Source organism: Lichenostomus cassidix, chromosome 5, assembly GCF_008360975.1.
Source record: "Lichenostomus cassidix isolate B80296 chromosome 5, HeHo_3.0, whole genome shotgun sequence".
Taxonomy (NCBI): Eukaryota; Metazoa; Chordata; class Aves; order Passeriformes; family Meliphagidae; genus Lichenostomus; species Lichenostomus cassidix.
Genome location: NC_139486.1, coordinates 53,903,117 through 53,925,587, shown reverse-complemented (window position 1 = coordinate 53,925,587; position 22,471 = coordinate 53,903,117). Strand labels below are relative to the sequence as shown.

The 22,471-nt window shown below is 37.6% G+C and overlaps 1 protein-coding gene across 7 annotated transcripts in view; it reads left to right on the top strand.

Moving 5' to 3' along the window:
* Positions 1–21,565, top strand: part of ZNF143 (zinc finger protein 143) — a 38,135-nt gene extending 16,570 nt beyond the window's left edge. For all 7 annotated transcript variants that reach the window (XM_085063143.1, XM_085063140.1, XM_085063142.1 and 4 more), the window contains 10 exons: positions 2,425–2,499; positions 6,564–6,683; positions 7,664–7,739; positions 9,206–9,331; positions 12,256–12,435; positions 13,516–13,743; positions 15,007–15,155; positions 16,552–16,713; positions 17,515–17,661; positions 19,604–21,565. In XM_085063143.1, coding sequence (XP_084919269.1) covers positions 2,425–2,499; positions 6,564–6,683; positions 7,664–7,739; positions 9,206–9,331; positions 12,256–12,435; positions 13,516–13,743; positions 15,007–15,155; positions 16,552–16,713; positions 17,515–17,661; positions 19,604–19,687 — 1,347 coding nt within the window. In that variant the 3' untranslated portion in view covers positions 19,688–21,565. The remainder of the gene's footprint in view (positions 1–2,424; positions 2,500–6,563; positions 6,684–7,663; positions 7,740–9,205; positions 9,332–12,255; positions 12,436–13,515; positions 13,744–15,006; positions 15,156–16,551; positions 16,714–17,514; positions 17,662–19,603) is intronic.
* The last annotated feature ends 906 nt before the right edge of the window (positions 21,566–22,471 follow it).

Genomic DNA, 22,471 nt, shown 5'->3' with positions numbered 1-22,471 from the left:
TATAAAATTTTAAGTAGCACAAGGAAGAGTAGTGACTTGTCATTGTCTGTACCAGTTTCAGAACTGGGAAACATCAGGTGAAACTCTCGGGCGATGGGTTCAAGAAGAATGAAGATGATGTTTTCAAACAGCACAAAGTTAAGACATGGCACTGCTTGTAGGATATTGTGGGCACTAATATGTCCTTGGATTCAAGGAGTAATTAGATAAATTCGTAGAAGAAAAACGTGTAGGCTATTAGGTAGAAACATGTGACTTCTGGTTCAGGAAGTTCACAAGCCACAAATTGCTTGGAGGTTGGGAGAGTATTATGGGGAATGCATCATTGCATGCTCGGCCTGTTTAGTTCTCTCTCCAGCATCTGCTACTGGCTGCTGTTGGAAATGAAATGGTGCAGTAGTATGGCCTTTAGTTTGACTCAATGTAAGTGTTCTTTTGTTTTTAAGTGAAGGCAGACTAAATCCTTCTGTAGCATAAAAGAGGGTATTTTAGGAGGAGCTCAAAGATCTGCTCTGGAATCCTTCCAGAATTCTTACAGTAGTACAAAAGAGAGGTGTAAAGTTGGGTGTCTTTCTTTGATTTTTGTTTAAGGTTTTCTTTTCAAAACTTAAAGGGCAACAAAAATTTGAAATGTAGATTTGGAGAGTGGTGGTTCTTTGTTTTTCTGTCCTATGCAACAGGCAGAAACACAAAGATCAGTGAGGTGCCCAAGATCAGTGTAGAGTATAAGAGAGTTCATACGAAGAGATCCCAGCAGACTACCTAGCTCAGTGGACATGGTGGAACATGTGCATTTTTCATTGTCTCTCACTTCTCCTTCAGGCATACTTTCCCACAACATGCAAAGCTCATGCAGTCTTAACTACAGTCCTCTAATTTTGGGCTGAGTCAATGCCACCACCCTCCCAAAGCAACCAATGGGAAAAGAGATCACTGCTCTCAGTGAAGTCAGAAGATGCATGATGGAATTGTGAATAGGTTACAACACATACTTTCCTTCCATAAGCTGTTTTCCTGTGCCATCACAGTCTGCTGCTGGCAAAGTACAGGGATTTGTGCATGCCTCAACACATGGACACACATTCTGTGTGGATCATTTGTTTCCAATAGTTGATCAAGTTCTAATTTCATGTCAGCAGTTCTTTTCTCAGGCAACAACAGGAAGTTCGGGATGAAGTAATTCAAGTCTCTTTTCTGTGCAGGTTCTCTCCCCTTCCTTTAAAAAATCTGAGGGAGAAGGTCCAGAAATTACAGCCAAGAATTACCTGCTTTCTGACTCTCTTTTCAATCTCTTTGTAATGTAAACTTACCTCTGCTTGGGCACTCTCCTCTTTACTGTTTTAGCCTGAATTTCCCAGAAGTATATTGCTCATAATTGTCTAATTTAGAGAGATAGTACTGTCTGAAAACCTCTTGTGGCATGAGTTCATCTCAGTCTCCAAGCAAACCACTGGTTAGCTGGTGCTTTGGGCAAGATACTTCAGCCAAGCACAATGTTCTCAGGAGCCTGCTGTGGCCTCTTGGGTGAAAGGGCACAAGCAGCCCAGGGGAGGAAGGGTTCCTGCCAAACTTCTTTTAGAGAAGAATCAAATCACTTAGCCTAAGCTTAGGTGCATCAGTCTCAGCCTTGAATATAATAGATAGAGACAATATTGTGAATGGCTGTGCTTAATATGGAGACAATTAAGGAATGGGAAACTATGCTGAGTATACTTGAACTTTTTATACAGTGACTAATAAGATCCTGTTCTTTGAGCTGCTGCAAGTGAGAGAGTTTGGGGTGTTTTTTTAAACTGGGTAATTGTATTTTTATTTAAATAAAAATTTCACATTAACATCTAACAGTCTTTCAAATATTTTTGTGAGCTCCTTGGAAACAGCAATACCTTTCTCCTCCTGGAGACTGTTTTTAAAAACAGATCTATGTAGCAATACCCAAGTCCTTGCTTAGTTGTGACTTGACTAGTTCAAATTGAGATGTAACACATTGTCATAGGTATTTTGATTCAAAAAGCAATTGTGGTGTTTAAAACAAGTACATTCTGCTTAACAAGGAATGAGAATATGTCTTTATTACAAAAGAAGTAAATGTTTGGGATTTTTTTTGTCAGAACTCAGTATTGTTAAATTTATTGATTTATTTTGATAATTTTATCAGTCTGTTACCTGAACATACTTAGTTCTTGCAGTCTGTCCTAGTCTGTTATTAAGCAACTTTGCTATGCTCTCTTTGACTGTTCTGTAAGGCAGTTGTGCAAGTGGTGATTTCTATGTAAGCTCATGCACTATAGGATAACCATGTTCCAAGAGGGAGCTAGAGAGCTATGAAATAATAAAGGCCCAGGACCTGTCTGTAACCCTCTGTTTCTCAGATGAATAAAAATAACCTGTAAATGTTTTTCCCATTTCAACTTTGTTTTTCAGGTGTCTATTGATGGAAATGACACTGTTAATAGCACAGGAATGATAGGTGAAAACGAACAAGATAAAAAAATGCAGGTATGTGCCTAATACAAAATAATAAAGTACATTAATTATTTTGTCTTCTCTGCCTAGTAAGGTGCATGAGAGGGAGCCCTGTAGCCATGAGCTAGGCTCTGCTGCTACCCTTCAGAAGTTACAGATTTCAGACTATATAGATTATATTATCTCACTCTGTACAAGATCCTGTCACAAGATTTTAAAAGGATCTTCTAATACTTACTGTTTTCTAGGGTTTTTTCCTTTTAAAAGGTAATTTAAATTTTGTTTGCTTTCTAAGATTTCTCAAGCTGACCTCAGTATTTAATCAGTGAGAGTGTGTTTCAGAAGTTCTTTTTCAGAGAAGGACCTGACTTTTGATAGTGTTTAAAGCAGAAAAAAATGCTGTCTCAATTAATAAATTTATTCTAAGACAGACCACTCCAAGTCTGGAACTGTTCTCTCCTTGATGACTTACTTTGATTCCAATTGCCCTGTTAGGGTGCCTGACTTTTATGGCAGGTTTTATAAGAAATCAATAAATAAGAGTGTTGCTCCTAGAGAATGCTTAAAGAACAGAAAAGTACTTCCATTTCTTTTTCTGGATCCATGTTGTTAGTACACAGAAGTGTAAAAATTTTTCAATGTGACAAGTTTAACTTAAAAGTTCAAAGGGTAATGGAAACTACAGGTGCAACTTACTAAGTCTCAAGTTTTTTGTTCCTGGGATCCAAATGATTATGTAAGGAGAATGGTATTTGACATTTTAATGTATTTTATTAAAGGAAAAGACAATGAAAAATGTATTCTGGGCTTCAAATATACAACAAAAAAACCAACCAAACAAAAAAACCTTTACACCCTCACATGTTCAGATGTCAGAATCAAAAATGGAAAAGTCATTGCATTGAGAATGGGACTTCTCTGGGCAAACCTTTTCCCATTTTTGCTTAATTTAAGAAATAATGAACTTAACAAGGAGAAAAAATATCTTCCCAAATTAAAATAAATTATCTGTGAAAGGAATAATTATAGGCTCACCTCTGACAGCTCAAATTTTCTGTTTTTATTTTTTTGCAAGTTAGGTCTCACAATATTTAAAGCTGCAGACACTTCACTTTTGCCTGTGTGGCATGACTGTGGAAGGAGAGAATAGCTAATACATTCATTATTTACTGTATTGGACTATATTCCAGAAAATGAAATTAAGAAATTCAAAGGGTTTGCACACTTGTAGGTTGGAATAGGGATACGTCCCCAGTGAAAGGCAAAATTCAAGGAGAAGTAAGACAAAATCCTGGTTGGTTTTACCTGAAAGTAAGAGCCTATTAAGCAAAATTACCTGTAGCCAGTATCCACCTAAATATTGATTTTGGCCTCAGCCCCAAAGCAAACTGAATATGGAGGTGGTTTTATCTTATACACCTACGGCAACATATGTGCCAAATGGAAATGTGCCAATCTTATGGAGCATTATATGTTCCAAACAAAACAAGATCTGATATTTCAAAAAGGTATTGAGGCTTAGTTTCAAATTCTGACCCTTATAAGGTGACTACAGTTGGCCTTCAGTTGAAGGGGCCCAAAGCTATCAATTATGTATAAAAATATAAATCATTATTATACTTGATTTAAGTAGATACCTACTGGTAACTCATTCTGTATTAATATATAATATATAAAATAGTCTCATATTTAGATGTAGAATTAAATAGGTCTATATTTTTAAACATTTTAAATCCACAGGTAACAGAACAGATGTTGTACTGCTAAGTAGTCAGTCAGACTTGCATGTGGTTAGTTAGGTGTTTCACCAAAGGAAAAAAAAGCATAAAACCTCTTTGTGATTTCTACGTGGGGAAAACAAAAGACTTTGTGTGCCCAAATGGATCTCTCACTATTTCCTTTCAAACCTGGCATACCCATCTGTTCATAATACACACCTTGGTTATATGATTCTGCTTTCATGTATGCAATAGAAAAATCTGATCTGAGATCTTTGTTTTTCTGCTGTGTTACCTCTCTGAACTCAGGATGCATTTGTCATCTCTTAAAAATAGGGGGTTTTAAATTCTATTAATTTATTCTGTTTAAAAGTATTTGAAGTACACAGTTCCTCTCAGTAAGTTTCACATTATTATAAAGGTGCTTTATTTCCCCCCCCTTTTTGTATCCATCTTACTATTGGTAAGATTATGGCTGGTTATTTCCTTGCAGATATCAGAACATTACAGATCTGTTTTCATTTTCTTTTAAACTTTGGCATACTTGAGCTTTATAGCAGAACTTAGCAAGTAGATACATATTTTTGTATGCTGGAACAACAAAGAAATAGTAGTAGGTTTACTGATAGAAAAAAAAATTAGTACTACAATGCAGGTGCTCAACCAAGCATATTCTTCATGATCCTTAATGTATTGGAGTGACTCTTGTGCTTCATGCTGTCACAGACTAAACAATAGTATCAGTAACGGGTTTCTTGATCCAGGAGGTTGTTTTTCTCTGTGGTTCCAAAGAAGCTCTTCTGAAGTGATGGAGTTGAATGTTTCAGCTGATTAAAAATTTTGTATTGACCTTTGCTCCTTTAGTCTTAAGAACAGTCTGAAGGTAATAGGGTATCCCATTCTCTCTGAGGAATCTGTAACAAAGATGTGCCCAGTCGAATTTCTGATCTATCTGAATGAGGAAATAAAGGTGTGTGTGCTCTTGCAGGGCTCCAATCTCACTGGTATGAGGGAGATGTGGTGGGACAGCTCAGATGACTGAAGTGCTGTGGTGATGGCTCCAGGCTCTTTAAAAGGGCCAGGTGGGCAAGGAGAGGAGGGAGAGCTGCCCTTCATGTGGGAACAGGGCTTTGGGATGGGAGATGGCTCAGAGCAGCATGGGTGGTGTGGTGGTGAGTGTCTGCCACAGGGTGCATGACTGGGAAAAACATGAGGCTTTCTTCAGGCAACTGGAAGAAGCCTCATGTTCACAGCCCCACATCCTCGTGGGGAATTTTAACATCCACAGTATCTGCCAGAAGGGCATCATAACAGGGCATACGAGGATTCTGGAGTTCAGGGATGGCAACTGGCAATCTAGAGCAGCTTATTGAGCAGCTGGCAAGGTGAGGCACTTCTGTTTCCAAGCTGCCAAGAAGAATTAGTTGGGAATGTGAACATTGGGAGCAGACTTCAGGAGTCTCCATCCTTAGAGATATTCAGAACCCATTTGGAGATCACTGTGACCAAACTGCTGCAGCTGACACTATTTTATGCTGAGACTATTCTCTCCTCATTCATCCTGTGAAATGTTCTTTTGACAGTTTAGAATAAAACTGGATCTGTAACAAAAGGGAGGTGGTTTAAAAGGACAGACATTTTAAAATAGTCTTGATTACTTTGCATACAGTTGTACCGAAGTGCTTATGTTTGGGCTTCTACCTCTGTGTTCAGTCTGTATGAATGTTTCTTACCTCTCAGTGTATGAAGAAGCCTTTACAAGGGGTGTCAGTTGCCTCCTGGAGCTATGCTGTATATTTTCCTGTTGTCATGCCAGAAGGGAGAGTAGAACCTAGCTCTCATTGTTTCAATTAGCTTGATCAAAATACATGCATGACACACCGAGTACAAAATGCTTTCCTTCATTTTCAAAAAGTGCTCCTTCTAAGGACATTTAATTATTGTTTGGCCTTTCCATGAACTTATCTTTGAAGGTGGTCTGGTTTATGGCTAATCTCCCTTAGAAACAGATCTAGTGCCTCAGATGTAAGCTAAGTCTTGTCTGTCTACTAATTTGCTCATTTTACCACTGTGCATATATTTTAAATTATTTGCTTTTTGGCTAACTACTGCAAGCTTTTAAATTTGCTAGGTACAAGTAAATATGTTTGACAACTTCCATCATGAGAACTTGATTTTCAATTATTTATTTTTAGTTTATTTATTGAGGACGCAGAAATACATGGCATAGCAAGCAAAGAGAAACAAAGCAACATGTCACAATCAGTTCTGGTTTGATAGCAAAATAAAGTATGTAACTTCTCTGATCCATTTTGGTTGTTTTTTAGTGTGTGGTTTGGTTGGGCTTTTTTAAATTTTCTTTTTCCTCTTTGGCTTAAGATTGTCTTGCAAGGACATGGAACAAGAGTGACTGCAAAATCTCAGCAGAGTGGAGAGAAAGCCTTTCGCTGTGACTATGATGGCTGTGGAAAACTGTACACAACAGCTCACCATCTTAAGGTGATGAGATGTAAAATGTGCATTGCTACTTTGTAGACATGATTTTTTTGGAAAGATTATGTGGTTAATAGAAATTAATAGAGAGCCACTTGCAATGGGGCTATTTTGTTAAATGTTTATTTGATTGATTTTACAGTAATTGGTGGTGCTCAGCTGAGTTTGCTTAGTGTTCTGGATAGATGCAGCTGTGGGATCACATTCAGCTGCTGTATTGCCAGCATGTTGAGGCTGTTTCCACCAGCAGTGTCACAGAAATTCTGGACTCCAGCATTCACTTTATGAACTTTTTATGTATGCATGATCATGCAAAAATTCCAGTTTTTGAAATATTTCACTATTATAATACAAAGTGAGATTCTTGAAAACTAATATTCAAAGTGAAAAGCTGGAACATCTTTTCTTTAGAGATGGCAACTTCTTAATTCTCTTTCTTTTTTAAAATCAAGTAAAGGAATTACTGAAATGGGAAATGGTGTAGGGTTGCTCACATTCCAGCTGAGGAATTCCTTGCTGATGAGGTAACCTCCTCACAGAGTTGCCTCATCTCTTACTAAATACAGGAGTCAGTGAGTAGTTGGCTTTATGAGTCACTTGCTAAAATCAAGTCTTTGCTGTAGAGATTTCATGCAATATAAAGGGATCATTGGAAGCGTTCAGTGGAGTCAAAGATCAGAGAGTGGGCTCTGAGGCATGTTTTTCTACTGTCTTTAATGTAGTTGCATGATGGCAACTCTGCATGTATTTACAGAAGTGTTTTGTGCAAAACTGACTGGAAGGATCAGGTTCACCTTGGAAAGAGACGTCTGGTTTTAAGGAAAACGTTACCATATTTCATTATTTTTTGTCACTGATATAAACAGACACTTGAATGCAAATCTTAGTAAGATAAATAAAATACGTTGACTTTGAGAATAAACTGTTTCTGTGCTGAAGTAACTAGATACAGCATTTCATTGAGTCACTGTATTGGATGTCAACAGGTGCATGAAAGGTCTCACACAGGAGACAGACCGTATCAGTGTGAACATCCTGGATGTGGCAAAGCCTTTGCAACAGGTAATCTTTTGCAGACTAGCTCCTCCTGCTTCTTACTGTTTGTGAATAAAGTAAATTTTTAGTATTGCCTTTTTTAACTGCTAAGTAGGTTGGGAGAATTGATTAAAAAAAAAGTCATCTTTTCAGTTAGTGTAGCACATAGAAAAGACGGGATTTAACTCTTACTGAAGGGGGAATGAGATGAAGCACTGTACACTTCCCTAACTCTTCACCTGTCATGCTACAGTCAAACTACATGTTAAAAAATAGGCCTTTCTTACCATTAAACTAATAGCAAAAGTTAAATGAGGTCATAATAGAAAGCTGAACCTATATTGAATAGAAACTAGTAAAATAAATGCAGATGCAAAAAGTCAAAAGGGAAACAACCACACTTCTAAAGGGCTGCACTTAAGTTTAATTGTGTAGTGGTTGTAAAGAGAATTCAAAATCATGTAATGAAATATTCACTTCCTTTGCAACTGACTGATAAATGCCTATAAACAGCTCTTTGTTTATAAATACTATATTTTTGGTCAGAGCCATTGTACCACTGTAGTTCAACAATCCTTGCCTTGGACAAAATTCACTTTAAGTACTGAATACTGTTGGTCTAAATGTTAAGAACTCTCCTGGGTTGGATCATGAAATTGACTTTATTTTAGATGCAAAAACAAATTAATGCTCAGCTTGGTTCACATGCTTCATGTGTTCAAAAACATCAAGAATAGGAATTTCAGTTGTTTTGGGGAGAACATTCTGTGAAATTAAAGAGATGCCATTTTCTTACAGACTATTTTGTAGAAATGCACACATCACCTGTGGATACAAGTGAAATTCAGGTTCATTTTCTACAATGGCTGTTTCAGGTTTCCTTAGTTACTGTCTTTTCAGAGAGATGTTGAAAGGAAAATCTTGGTAAAATGCTCATTGCAAAATAATTTGTAGAGGGCCTGATCCAAAGTTCACTTTAGACTGGTAGAGTTTTTGATGATAATGAGTCTTTGAAAATAATCTTAAAGAGCATGAGTGTCTGTGACTGCTTTTGGTTAGCACCTATAGATGTGATTTGACTGCTGACTTCATTAGTGGTATTGTTTTTCCTATGAGCAAATAATTAAATGTCATTTCAATGACAGTAGCGGGAAGAATTAAGAATTAGATGGAATGCAGAGCATATGGCTTCCTCTGAGGGTAGAATAAATGCTTGTCCACATTATAATAACTGCCACTTATCAATCTGAAGAGAAGGAGAAGTGTTATGGAAGTGTATTTTCTTCATCTATGAAGGATGAAAGAATTTCTAAACTATTATCTAGAATTCTGCTGCTCTACAGGATAGAATGAAGAGCTTGTGAATAATAAAAGAGCAAATTTTGCTCATCACCATTCCTGATTGGAACGGCAAGCACAGCTTTTGCTGGTGATGGTTTATGAGTATCCTGATTTGGTGCTGATGCTGTGCTAACATCCTTTCTGATCTCCAGGGTATGGGTTAAAAAGCCACGTGCGAACACACACTGGTGAAAAGCCTTATCGGTGCACGGAAGAGAATTGCACCAAATCCTTCAAGACTTCTGGAGACCTGCAGAAGCACATTCGAACCCACACAGGTACTGTCAGCACACATGACTTTTGGTTAATTCACTTAGGTGGATTTTTAGTTTGTTCTCTTTCCTCATTCTGTGACTTTATACTTACAAAATCAGCCTGTGTATATTCTTTTTCTGAAGCCCAGTGAGCTCAGCAGCATTTCAGCATGGTAAGCATTTACTGCAAATCTGGCATGCTTTTCTTGGAAAAAGTGCTTAAGCATTCACACTGCTATTGCAAATGCACTAACTTTTAGCAGTGCCTCACTTACATTGTCACTGGGTCACTTGTTGCATTTACAGTTTCATCTGCAGCTGTAACAGAGCAAGGAACTTTTCCTCAATAATCTGTCTTGCCTTCTGGAAATAGCTTCAGTGTTCCTCAGTTTTGGTGCTTTAATGTAACTTGCATGCTGGCTTAATGAAGGTTGATATTCTGAGCTTGTTATCCTGATTTCCCATCTCTGCTTCCAGCAGAAAAAAAAAAATCATAGAAAACCGACTGTTACTAAAACTTGCAGAGGCACAAACAATAAAATCTTACATTTTTGTCTAAAAACATTAAATTCAAAGCCAAACCACAAATTCTAGACAGCACACACTGCACTTTGCAAAACTCTGTGGGTGCACACACGTGTAAACAAGTTTGCAGAATGTCTCCTTTGTGCCTGTGATGTTCCAAAAAAAAAAAAAAGGAAAAACAACCCTTAAATGTAGGAAGAACAATCTATCACTTGCTAACCTAGTCCATTAAATATATTTTTGTCTCTGCTAGAACACTGAGTTTTTCTCTGAACTTTCTGTATCTTAGCAAGTCAAGAAGAAAAACTAAAAAAAAATAGGGGTTTCGATTTTTTTCAAATTAAAAATAACTGTGGGGGGTGGGATGTCAATACAGGCAATAAAAATTGTAAAACCTCAAGATTACATTAAGATATTTTTGCTTTTTTCGGACTTCAATACACAAAGAGAATCTGTTGGGATTAGTGCTGTCTTGGTTTTTAAACATCAAGATGAACTCGTGTCATCTCTTCTCAATTCTAGAAGAGAACTGTTGATACGTACTGCATCCAGTACAGACTGTGAACTGAAAAGCTTCTGTAGTATGGATAGCTTAATTAGCTGTTGGCTGTTTACTTAATGGCCACAGAAGTTCGGTGGTAATTTAATCTCTCTGTTTAGCAGTTGAGACAAAAGACTTGAGCCAGCCCTATGTAACCTACCCACCTGAGCAGTATTGGTGATAGAATCATAATCTCCCAGCAGTCCAGGGGACGGAGTGCAGGGGTGTCTTATTTTAGATTTATGAGTGTTTTCAGGAAGCTAAATAATGAGAAGAAAATTGCAGCAACTCCTTTGTGCAGGAGGATGGAGCAGTGTACGCTCATGCCTTCTGCAAGCTGCAGCAGTGCACAGGATGCAGGCAGGTCTGGGCTCTCCCACTCTCCCCCATGGCTTAGAAACCTTTCCCTTCCTTTAGTAGGTAGATCAGGGTGAACATTTCCTTCATTTTCTTGCCTCTTTTAACCAGAAGTTACTTTTCCTTCTCTTTGAGTGGCAGTCAAGTCTCACTCTCAGGTTTCTCTGTGACTTCCCCAGGCACAGCTCTGGGATCAGAAAAGCTGCTGTGGATGGTACCCCGTGCTGCAGTGGGGCAGAGCTTCAAGGCTTTGCATTTCTAGTGTTGGAATTCTCTGTCACCTGGAAACAGGTCGCTTTGCTAGAAAGTGCATTAGAATTTGAAAAGGCCCCTTCAGGGACCGGTCGGGTGACATTCCTGCGGGCATTGTTTAAGGGCGATGTGTTTTGGTTTCTAGTGCAGGGTCTGTTGCTGGGTGGGGTTGGCTCTGCAGCCCTGCTGCTTTCAGACGTGTTTGGGGTCCTGGCTGAAGCGAGGATTAGGGGAGCCATGGTAACACAACACTGGGGAGAGTAGGGGAATACACACTGACTTGGCAGGAAGCTGGAAAACCTTCCCAAAACAGTTGCCCGAAGGAGTGAATAGTAGTTTCCTCTGCCAAGGAGCCAACTGCTTTGGAGTTTCTTGCTATTACTGTCTATCAGGACTTGTTTTTTTATTTTTAAGTAGCTAATGTTGTGTTTGTAGTGGTGTTCTGCTCTCTCTTGCTCTCAGATTCTGCTCTTAGGTAAGCAGTACAGTGTGTGGAATTTATGTGGCTTTAGAAGTTGGAAATTACACCAGGACAGCCTGTCAGTGGCTCGAACTTCTCCAAATTTAACCCCCTTTGCTCTCCCTCTCTATGTGCTTTGATTGACTGAAAGGTCAGGGTTATTAGAGTATTATCGGTTGGCCCTGTCTACTGTTTACAGTGAAATGGTTTGGTGCAGTGATGTAAGTTATTGTGCTTAAACTTATATTATATGAATAGTCTTACTTTAAAAGAACCTGTATTTGTGATTTGCTTTGTTTTGGGGTTTGGAACTTGAGTTTCATGGCTGTCTCTCTGTAGAAAGTTTGTTCTTTAAGTGCTTTCTATAAAAAGTTTTACTAATCCATGTTTGTCCTGGTTACATGTTAAATCATGAAAGTATCTTTTCATTTTAGGAATTAACAACTGACAAATGTCAATGGTATGATAACAGTTGGTTTGGATAATGTATGTATAAATTGGGGAAGTTGTTAAATAGTTGTTAGATTATGGGCAATGTGGAAGCTAATCCAGGCAATTGAGTCTATTCTATACATGTTAAAGTACTAATCTAAATGCTTCATAATTTAGCTTACAGACTGTATGATTTTCCTTGAATTTTTCCAGTTTTGGCTAAACTAGACCACTGCACCGTGGCATGTTCATGGTATTTCTGACTGAGGATCTCAAAAATAGAATTAGGTAGCTTTAGATTCCTACATTCAGTCTAAGTGCAATTTAGGATTTTCATTCTTTTATAACTTTTGTACGTACCTTTTCTTGTCTTTTTTTCAGGTGAAAGGCCCTTTAAGTGTCCCTTTGAAGGATGTGGCAGGTCATTCACAACTTCTAATATTAGAAAGGTTCACATCAGGACACATACAGGCGAAAGGCCTTATTACTGTACAGAACCAGGATGTGGGAGAGCTTTTGCCAGTGCAACTAATTATAAGAATCATGTGAGAATACACACAGGTATATGAGTGATTTATTGTATTTTGAAGTGGAATCTGCTTGGGAGAGGCTGTGTCATTCTCCTTGTGAACAATGTTTTGGTGTGTTGTAATTGGGTATAGTCATGTTTATATGACTTGGCTTGGTACTTCTGTTTGAGCCTCCTCTCCCCTCAGCTGAGGATACTTAAGCAGTTAAATTTCCCCCTTTGCTGTCAAGGCAGAATAATTTTGGTTTGGGTGGAAAGTATTTTAAACTAGACATTGGGAATCCTTAATATGATTCTGGTGTATGCCTCCCTTGTGAGCTGTTTCTTAAATACCAGTAAAGGACAAGTCTGAGTTTAACTTTGGCTCACTGTTATGAGTCACCCTTTCATCCCAGCTGTGTTTTCCTTGCTGCTGGAACTGTGGTCAAAACTTCCTTTTTTATAGACTGGATGTGAAAATATGTGTCCAACTTGATTTTCAGGGTTAGTGAGCAGAAATAATAAGCACAAATTTGAAGATTCTAAAATGTAAAAGCCAGTGATAGCCATATCATCTTGGTAGCATTATATATTTTATAGAAACACAGACAAACTACATGGAGGGACGTTTTGTATCTTAGTTTGTAATGTAATTTGGACACGTTTTTCATTTATTTTTAAATGAAAGGTGTTTCTATATAAAACCATAATTGTTTGTACGTACGTTTCCTATGGATTTCTTCAGAAATTTAAACACTCAGAAGTGATACTAGTCCATCAACATGTCTGATCATTGAGGAGAAATATGGGGCTTCCAGTAATAAAAGAACAACATTCTCAGTACAATAATAAACTGAAATTGCAGCTTTCAGCCTGTATCATTCCATCTTCATCAGAAGGATGTTTTAGATGGAGTGATAAGGAGAAAAATTGGATCCAATTTGTATAGCCAATAGTTCTCAAAAGAAGACAGTAAGAGGTTGCATTGATAAACTTTGTGTTGGGCTTCTCTGCTGCCTTTGAAATTAAGGTATGGTTGGTAATAAAGTGGTGTCCCTAAATATCATTTGCTGGCAATTTTTCCTGTGCATCCTGAATAAAGTTCTCTTTTTCCCTGTTGTTTTCCCATTCAGGGGAGAAGCCCTATGTCTGTACAGTTCCTGGCTGTGATAAACGTTTCACAGAGTATTCCAGTTTATACAAACATCATGTTGTACATACTCATTCCAAACCATACAACTGCAATCACTGCGGCAAGACCTACAAGCAGATCTCCACCCTTGCTATGCACAAACGGACAGCACACAACGACACAGAGCCCATTGAGGAAGAACAAGAGGCTTTCTTTGAGCCACCTCCAGGTTAGAATTTCAGTCTTTGAATCTCTTGTTGTAAAAAAAGCCAAAAAACCACAAAAACCAAACAATGGGCTGGATGGTATTTTGCTGGGGGTTTTTGATAACCAAGGAAATTAAAGCACAGATTAAAAGTTAAAGTACTTAATAAGGATATCTTAATTCCTCTGTAAGACCTTTTAGGGTGGTAGGCAACTTGTAAACAGAAATTGCAGGAGTAATTGGCCAGATAATAAACTCATTTATAACAGTCATGGGGTTAAGAGAGAAATTTGAGTTGCAGTCTCAGCAAACCTGCTAAAAACATGAATGTGAGGAATGGACATGGGAGAATCTAAGCTGATTACAGCCCACTGGATTTTTGTTAGGGATTTTTCAAAGACATAACATCATAGCTGGTGACAATCCTTTGTGTGGGAGTAAAGGCTCTGCCTTGAGAAAAAAAAAAGCTGGTTTTGTAGCACAGTGATATGGGCTGGTTTTGCTGTGCTTTAGAGCAGTTTCTGTAAACTGTCTTAGAGGCAGAGATGAAAATGAGCTGCTGTGCTGCAGTACTCCTCAGAGTATGCTGTTCATGGTATCATGAGTATTGAGTACTATGATTATAAAGAATCAGACTGAAGGAAATACTGTGACAGGACAAATACCACTTGTCAAATTGTGATTTTTAGATGTGAATGAAGATCAGAAATATCTGCACAAACTGTTTTGGTTGGAAAAGTTGTTTTGCTACATGTTCATGGGAAACTGCACTGAATGCTTCAAGCAGGCTTGCTATACCCTAATTCTTTCTTTTAAAGGAATGATAAGATTCATTTGCTCAGGTTAAACATTTATCAAGATAATGAACTTACTTAAGTCTTCACACAAAGGCATCGCTGTGTTATTCTGTATGCTTGTTAATTAATAACTTCTTAAAAAAAATTCCAGTTGTGTTTGCATGGAGTCCCTTGCATGGAGAGGTTAACTTCTAATGAATAAATTAGAAATGTTGGTCACATTTTAATATTTGCTTATAAACTAAATGTATGGTTTCTTTATATGTAGTATTTATGTGTCTTTAAACTCATTGCTAGAAGATCATACCCTGTGTTCCCAAAATAAGACTTTCTCACTTGCTTCTGGTAACTTTTTATTTTTCTCATCTCTCCACTAATATTTTCTGTTGGAGTGTTTAAAACGTTCAAACAAGACTGGGACTTAATCCTTCCTCTCCTGGGAGCATTTAGAGTATGTAAAGTATGCTCTTGCCTTCTTTGTATCCAACAGGTCAAGGTGAAGATGTGCTCAAAGGCTCTCAGATCACCTACGTGACAGGTGTAGATGGAGATGATGTCATTTCTGCACAGCTTGCTACAGTTACTCAGTCAGGATTAGGCCAACAAGTAGCAGTAATATCCCAGGATGGAACCCAACATGTAAGTAACCACAGTGTTCAAGTGCTGACAAAACTGTGCTGAGAATTGAGGCACAGTTTGCAGCTTCTCCATGGGCTTTCTGAAATCAGGTAGGAGTCTTTTAGATAGAGATATTTGTGGGTTTCTTAAGGAAAGAAACTTCTTTGGAACTGTGTCAGGATATGTTTAGGGTTGTGCCTCCTGTGGAATACCTAAGTGAAACCACATATTCTGACATGTGAAACTGTATTAATACAAAGTTAGGAGTTTGGTCTCTCCTTACTATCTTTGTCACTCTGAAAAGGGCTGTTTTAACAATTGCTGTATATACAGCCTGTTTCTGAGGTTTCTCAGAATTCCCAGGTTACGCTAATAATATCTGACGGGCATCTTCACTGTCTTGTCTGCACACACTTTGTCAAGGTTTAGGGGTGAGAAGTCTTTTCAGTCCAGATGCTTCATTTACAAGCAGTTTGGTTGGTAGTGAGCAGTTCTTACAATTTCTAATACAAACTAAAGAATAAAGAATGCTTTGATGCTATTTTCCACTTGAAAATTCCTATGGCTTTATTTTTTTAAGGATTTCCTTAAAAATATATATTTATTTATTTATATTGAAAAAAAAATATATATATTTAAGGATTTCATATAAAATTTATTTGGAAGAGAATTTCAGCACAACTTTCTTGATTCACTGTGGCAATATATTGAAGGTGTACGGGAAAAAGTTTCAATCGTAGCTGGCAGGGCAGCTGAAATTCAGCAACATATGAAAGATATATTCTGAATTCAAACAAAAAATGAAATATTCAAGGGGCCTGTTATATTGCCAGCTCTGGACATGGCAGCAATACTATGTAACTGGTATTTTTACCCCCTAAAATGAAGGCCTACAGAAGCCTTGACATAGAGTTTTCACATTTGTTGAAGTTATCCTTCAGCTTGAATTCTGTTCTGGGGTTTATTACCTTGTAAATCAGACATCAAATTACGTATCTGATACCCTAATGCATTTATACTGGAGACATCAGTAATTTATATCATTAATTTGTTACAGATTGTTTATTTGTGGTTTAAATTCTAAGCCGTCATAGGCCTCTTTAGTATTTCCATCAAGATCAAAGTACGTCAGGTGGTACCACCTTGAATCCCATTGACCTCTGTGAAAGACACATGCATAGATAATCTATTCTGCTGTTATTTGGGATATTCTCTGATTAACATGGAGTTGTAGGCTCTGGGATTAGCTATGCAACCTCTTTCTTACTACTGAGAGCCATATTCCTTTTTGTAAACAGGTAAGTGTATTAAAAGGTCATGAACTGTTGGATCCCATCAGTGAGGCTAGTGGAATGAGGGCTGTGACTTGGTCAGCAATCCAACCCTGTTTTGCCTCAGGAGTTCCTCTGTGTTCCAGGTGAACATATCCCAGGCAGACATGCAGGCCATCGGCAATACCATCACCATGGTGACACAAGATGGCACCACCATCACAGTCCCTGCCCACGACGCCGTCATCTCCTCTGCAGGAACACACTCCGTGGCCATGGTCACTGCAGAGGGCACCGAGGGACAGCAGGTGAGGCACTGGCCTGCATTCATGTTGTAATGTCCTTTACAAGCTGCTATGGAATACCACCTGAGCCATCACAGTTCTGTCACTGATGTGGATTTATCTCTGCAAAGCAGTTTTCAGCACCTGGCCAACACATCCCCCTCATAAATGTCTGATGTGTTCCACTCCTGTGCTATACATCAGCAGATGGCAGAATGTTTTAAAAACAATTGGGCACCAAGAAAAAGTTCTGAGGTACCAGTCAAATAATTCATTTAGGTGTATGTAAATAATAAGACCTGGAAATGCCAAGCATTTTCTCCAAAGTCACACAGTAAATGAGTGGCAGAACTAAGAACAGAATGCAGTATGAAGTGTAATTTCATTGGTTAATATTATGGGCCTGTAATTCATTTGGCAGATAGGAAACGTTTGTGTAAGTATATATCTGTGAGTTGATTTTTAATATACAGATAAAAGAGCTAACTTCTTAGTAGAAATATGATGACATAATTTCATAATTAAAATGCATTCTGCTGTTCTAAAATTACACCACATGAAAATGAAGGTACTTATTAATCCCTGTGTAGATAATCACAGGTCTGCAGGTGCATTTATTGAATTGCTGCAGTCCTGAGGATATTTATATTTTAAGGGCTAGTAGGTAACTTAGAGAACACAACTGTGGCAACTTTTCTTTTGCACAATACAATTATGCTCGTGAGCAATCACAGCTTTGAATGTAACTGTGCAGGCAGTGGTAACTGAGGCCAGGAGCAGGAACAGTTCTGCCATACAAGTGATTCTCTCCCTTTGGTCTCAAAGGTTGCTATTGTGGCCCAGGACTTAGCAGCATTTCATAGTGCCTCCTCAGAAATGGGACACCAGCAGCACGGACACCATCTAGTGACTACAGAATCTAGACCTGTTACATTGTTGGCCACTTCCAATGGGACACAAATTGCAGTACAGGTAAGATGGAGATATATCGTTTTTTGGAGTGTTTCTTACTTCTAGAGCTAGAAGCTCCTGGTCAGGTAACAAAATTATTTGAATAAGCTTGGTTTCCCTGAAAAAAATTGCCCACAACCATATGATATCATATTTAAAATAATATATAGGGTTAGGAAGAGGTATAAGCAGCATCTAATTTTCCAAATCTACTTGTAGAACTCCCAAAAAAGGGGAAGGGCCAAACTTCAGGTCAACTGAGTTGTTCACGGAGTCACAGGTTTTCAGTAAAAGAGCACTTTCATTAATCCTTCAGCTTTACATGTAGAGCTGACATGCACAAAGCCAAACTCTCAAGGGTAAATTGCTATGAACTTATAAAATTAGCAAATTTGTTATTTGAACCGTGAAATGCTAATAGCATAATAGTGCAAAGTTATATAGAAAGATTAATAATCATAAATCTCTGGAAATAGTGACCTTTTGTTATGTGCCAAACCAGCACAGTCCAAGCAGTCTCTGTAAATAGTTCCTCACATTGTTCAAACACTGTCAGGAAAAGGTAATTTCTAGGTATGAAAGAGCTCTTAAAAGCTCACATTGAAAGGAATAGCATTAATATCCTCAAGCAGAAATGAGAGATTGTTATTTTACCCTTTGTTAAATGCAAAGTAGCAAGTGAGATGCTGCTTGAAAGAGCAATGAAAGTCGAGAAGCTCTAAATTCTGAAATCCTCTCTTTTGAGCTAAGTTGGCAGTAATCAAAACTCCTTGTAAGAAGAACTGTATCAGCAGGCAGTTGTTTGCATGCAGCAAGAAAAAAAGTAACTTGCATCCTCAGCAGTGGATCCTCTGAATGAAAGGAAAACAGGCACTCTCTGTTACCAGAAGTGAAGCATTTGGTTAAGTCTCTTTACATTAATTAAACTTAAAATACATAAATAGAAGAGAGCGAATTCAAAGGTAAAATACTGGTAATTAATACTGAGGTTTTGATTGGCTTTTCTTTTGTGCTTTGATGCTAATAAATTAATCCATTTGGTTTCTTACTACTGATAAAGCCAGAGTAGCCTGATAGTGGGATTGAAGCCCTAACGAGGTGGTAAAACAGCTCTTGATTTGAGAGACTTCAGAATGTGACATGCAGTGACTGTAAAAATAACAAGTGATACTTAGAACTGTCCAGTTGGGTCAGACAATCTGGTTTTACCTTTCACACTCCCATGTATGTTTCTCCTGAGCCAATATTTAATGGCCAGCTTTACATTTTTTGTGAGATTGAGGTTGTCTCCAGTGTTCCCATGAATATACTATAAAACTCCTTGGATTCCTTCCCAAAATTGTGTCAAGTCGTCTTTATCCAGGGTTGGTTATCTTGCTTCTGGTAGTACCAGATACATTGATGGCTTTGTAGTTGCAGCTACAAGATAATTCCCTCTCTAAACTAACTGTAGAATCAGTGTCATCACAATAGCTTTTTTATATGGTTGGGATTCTGCAATAAATGTACACTTTTTCTATAAATTAGTGTCATATGGTGTTCTAAAGAGCTGACTTGCTGTTAGAGGCTTAAGAAAAATTGAAGATGCTTGTTTGCTTTACCAGTGATAAAATGTGACTTCTGCAAGCCTTGTCTGAGCTTTGTAATGTCTGCCAAGTTGAAGTATCACCTACTTTGTGGGTCATGAAGTGTGTTTATCATGCAGCAGTTCTTTGAAGCAAATATATTTGGTAGTTACATAGAAACTCAGTTTAATCTCCTGTCAGCAGCTATCTTAATTGTCATGCTGATTAGATAGCTGCTGGTATATAGTACCCAGGAGAGGTGTGACCATACTGATCACACTTATTTGGTCTGAAGTATTGTTTGATACCTAGATCTTTGCTTTCAGATCTTTTTTGATGCATTCATTATACAAGTGTAACATTTTGGATTTATTTCTGTTTAAATGTATTTGTTTCAGCTTGGAGAACAACAGTCTCTGGAAGAAGCCATTAGAATAGCCTCCAGAATACAACAAGGTGAAACACCAGGGATTGATGATTAACTTCTAAAACTGCTACCAGAACAATAGAGTGAAAGGTATTTTATTTTCAAGCAACAAAGGTCCATGCCAGCAGCAGCCCATAAAAACTTTGAAGTCCCCCACTCACTGATACTGTGTACACATTTTATGCAAGAGTGAAGAACATTTTCTAAGTTTTGTGTACATAACCCTTGGAATGGACTGACATCATCTACTTCCAACCGTTGTATTCAGGAATATGGAATTAGGATTATATAGTAAACTTCCTTGTTATCCTTTCATCAGATTTCAGACTGGTCTACAAGCAAGTAAAAAATAGAAATATTGGAATTCATTTTTAATGTAATGTACAAATAATGAAGGCATTACTGAAGATTTCAGCTGTTCAAATAACCACTTCAGGAACCCTTACGAGTAATAAAGGCAACAGAGCATTTTTAAATTGCATTCCATCAATGGAAAAGTCTTGGATTTTGAGCCTACTACTGTAAATCTTCGTATTTTGATTTGTTTCATAAAGATTTGAATACTCTTTAGATTATCTACCCCATCTCATTCATTGTAAATACAGACTGTTAATGCTGGAAGTGCTAATTATATTATCTTTAAATTGGATTATGTACAAAGAACTGGTTGTTCAATATTAAAGAAAGTAAATCTAATGATTTTGTTTCTTTACATATTTTACTTAAGATGTTACTCTCAAATTATTATGCAATAAAATATAGCAAGATTGTATTGTTTAGATAGGATGATATTGTTGTGTGACGTATTGTTTTACTTCTTACTGAGACTGAAGTTCAGATTATTTATTTACGGCCTTGTATAAATTTTTCCAAAGTTTATTTATCATAAACTTAATTTTTTGACATTAATTTTAATTGTAATCCACTCTAGTGTATTAAGCAAATACTGGTAATAGTTATTTCAGACATTCTAAAACACTACAAGAATGATTTTCACTAAAAGGTGAAGTTACCCATTTTCAAGAGGAATATTTTCAAATGGTGCATTTGCAGCAAAAGTACAAGTACTAATGGTTTATTTTCAACAGTTCTGAGTGCCTGCTGCTATCATTCAGTACCTAGGATGTGCTGATAATCATTGCTTTTGAAAATCAGGACACGAGTTACTAGAAAAAAGGGATTAATGATGTAAGTACAATGCTCCTCTCCAACTGTCATTCTGTAAAGGAAAAACATCCGTTGTAGATATGTCTAACACACCAGAATGTAACTTTCAATTTTTATATGAAGAAGTGTTTTTACTCTTGTCTTGTTTGCAAGCTGGTTAAGCAAGTTACAACTTTTTGGCTTCCTGTAAGATTCAGTGCTTATTTTAGATTAGTGTCAAGAGCACTTCTGAAACTGAAGCCTCACCTTTTGCCCTCTCAAGGGAAGGACTGAACATCTTCTGGACAAAATCTCTATTAAGTAATCACAAGTATTGTGAGGTGCACATTTTACATGGAAAAATAAAGTCCATTACTAAGTAGCTTGAGGTATTTGACCTCAGAAAGGCCAAGTTTGAATAGAATGAGCCGATTTATTGTGAATTACTCTATCAGTGTGGGTTGCAGCCTTTTATGTTTTCTACACAGAGGCCAACTGTAAAGTGCAGTGAGAGAATACAATACTGTGGGATAGATGAGGACAAAGCAAAGGCTATTATCTGCATAAATTACAAAGTAAAACTTGGAAACATTTAGGTTGTCTGTAACTTTTGTATAGAATTGAGGTTGCTTGCTCACTTAGGTGCCAGTTTTCCTGAAATGTTGTAAATCTTGATATCCCATGGAGATAAATGTACTATGCAAGGAGGATTGATTGCCTGTCAACTAGATCAGTTTCTTAGTACTTATCACCTTTTAGAAATTAAAGTTGTATCATTTGATATGAATGTTCAAGGTTTTTTTTTTTCCCTTAAATTTCATTGCTAATAGTTTCTGGAAACGGTGACTGGAATGGTGGCTTTGACTTAGCAAAGAAATAACTTCAGTTCTTACTTCTTCTCGTTTCCCAGGACATTCTCTGACCACTGTACCAATGTGAGTATTCTTTCTCTTTCATACAAGTTGGTTTGCTGCAAGGTATTCATTCACAACCAGCTCCAGCAGGAAAAGCTGTAGTATTTTTAAATTATTTCTGTGACTGCTACTAGTTACTCTTGCAAAACTCCCAGGTCAAAGGTGGTGCTTCCATGTTTTGCTAGCTGCCTCTACAAAGGATAATTTACTGAATCAATTAGGTAGAGTGACTTAGACTGCTTAGTGTTTAAAGAGAAGCTGAAGTGATTATGTGTGCCTTAGCTTCAAGGCCTGCCTCCATAACAGACTTGTCTTTGGCGTGGAGAGACCTTGGTGATTTTTCCCTCCTGCTTCCATTCAGGCAGGAGTGAAAGGAGCTGTTTGGGTAAGCTGATGCTGTATGTTGGCATTGGAAGGTCCTGTGACAGAGTTTAGACAGGACAAGGTCAGGTTAGATAGATAGCAAAACGGGCAAAAATTATTTCAGGAGGAGGAAGGAAAGAATATGACAGAAAGGACTGGGTGTTTGGCAGTAGAAATCTCTATACTTTACCCACAGATTTTACCCCTCTTTTGAAAACTGTTTCAAAGGGAATGCTTTGGCGCACTAGAAAGAGCTAAGTTGTAAAAGATGAACCTTGTGAAGTAAATCGGCTCAGGATATCACTGCCTCTTACAAACTGACTCCCACATTTCCAGTCACAATTTTTCTATTGTATTTGAATTCTGGGCCTATATCAATTCTCTCCATAAAGGAATAAGCCCAGAATCTCTCCATA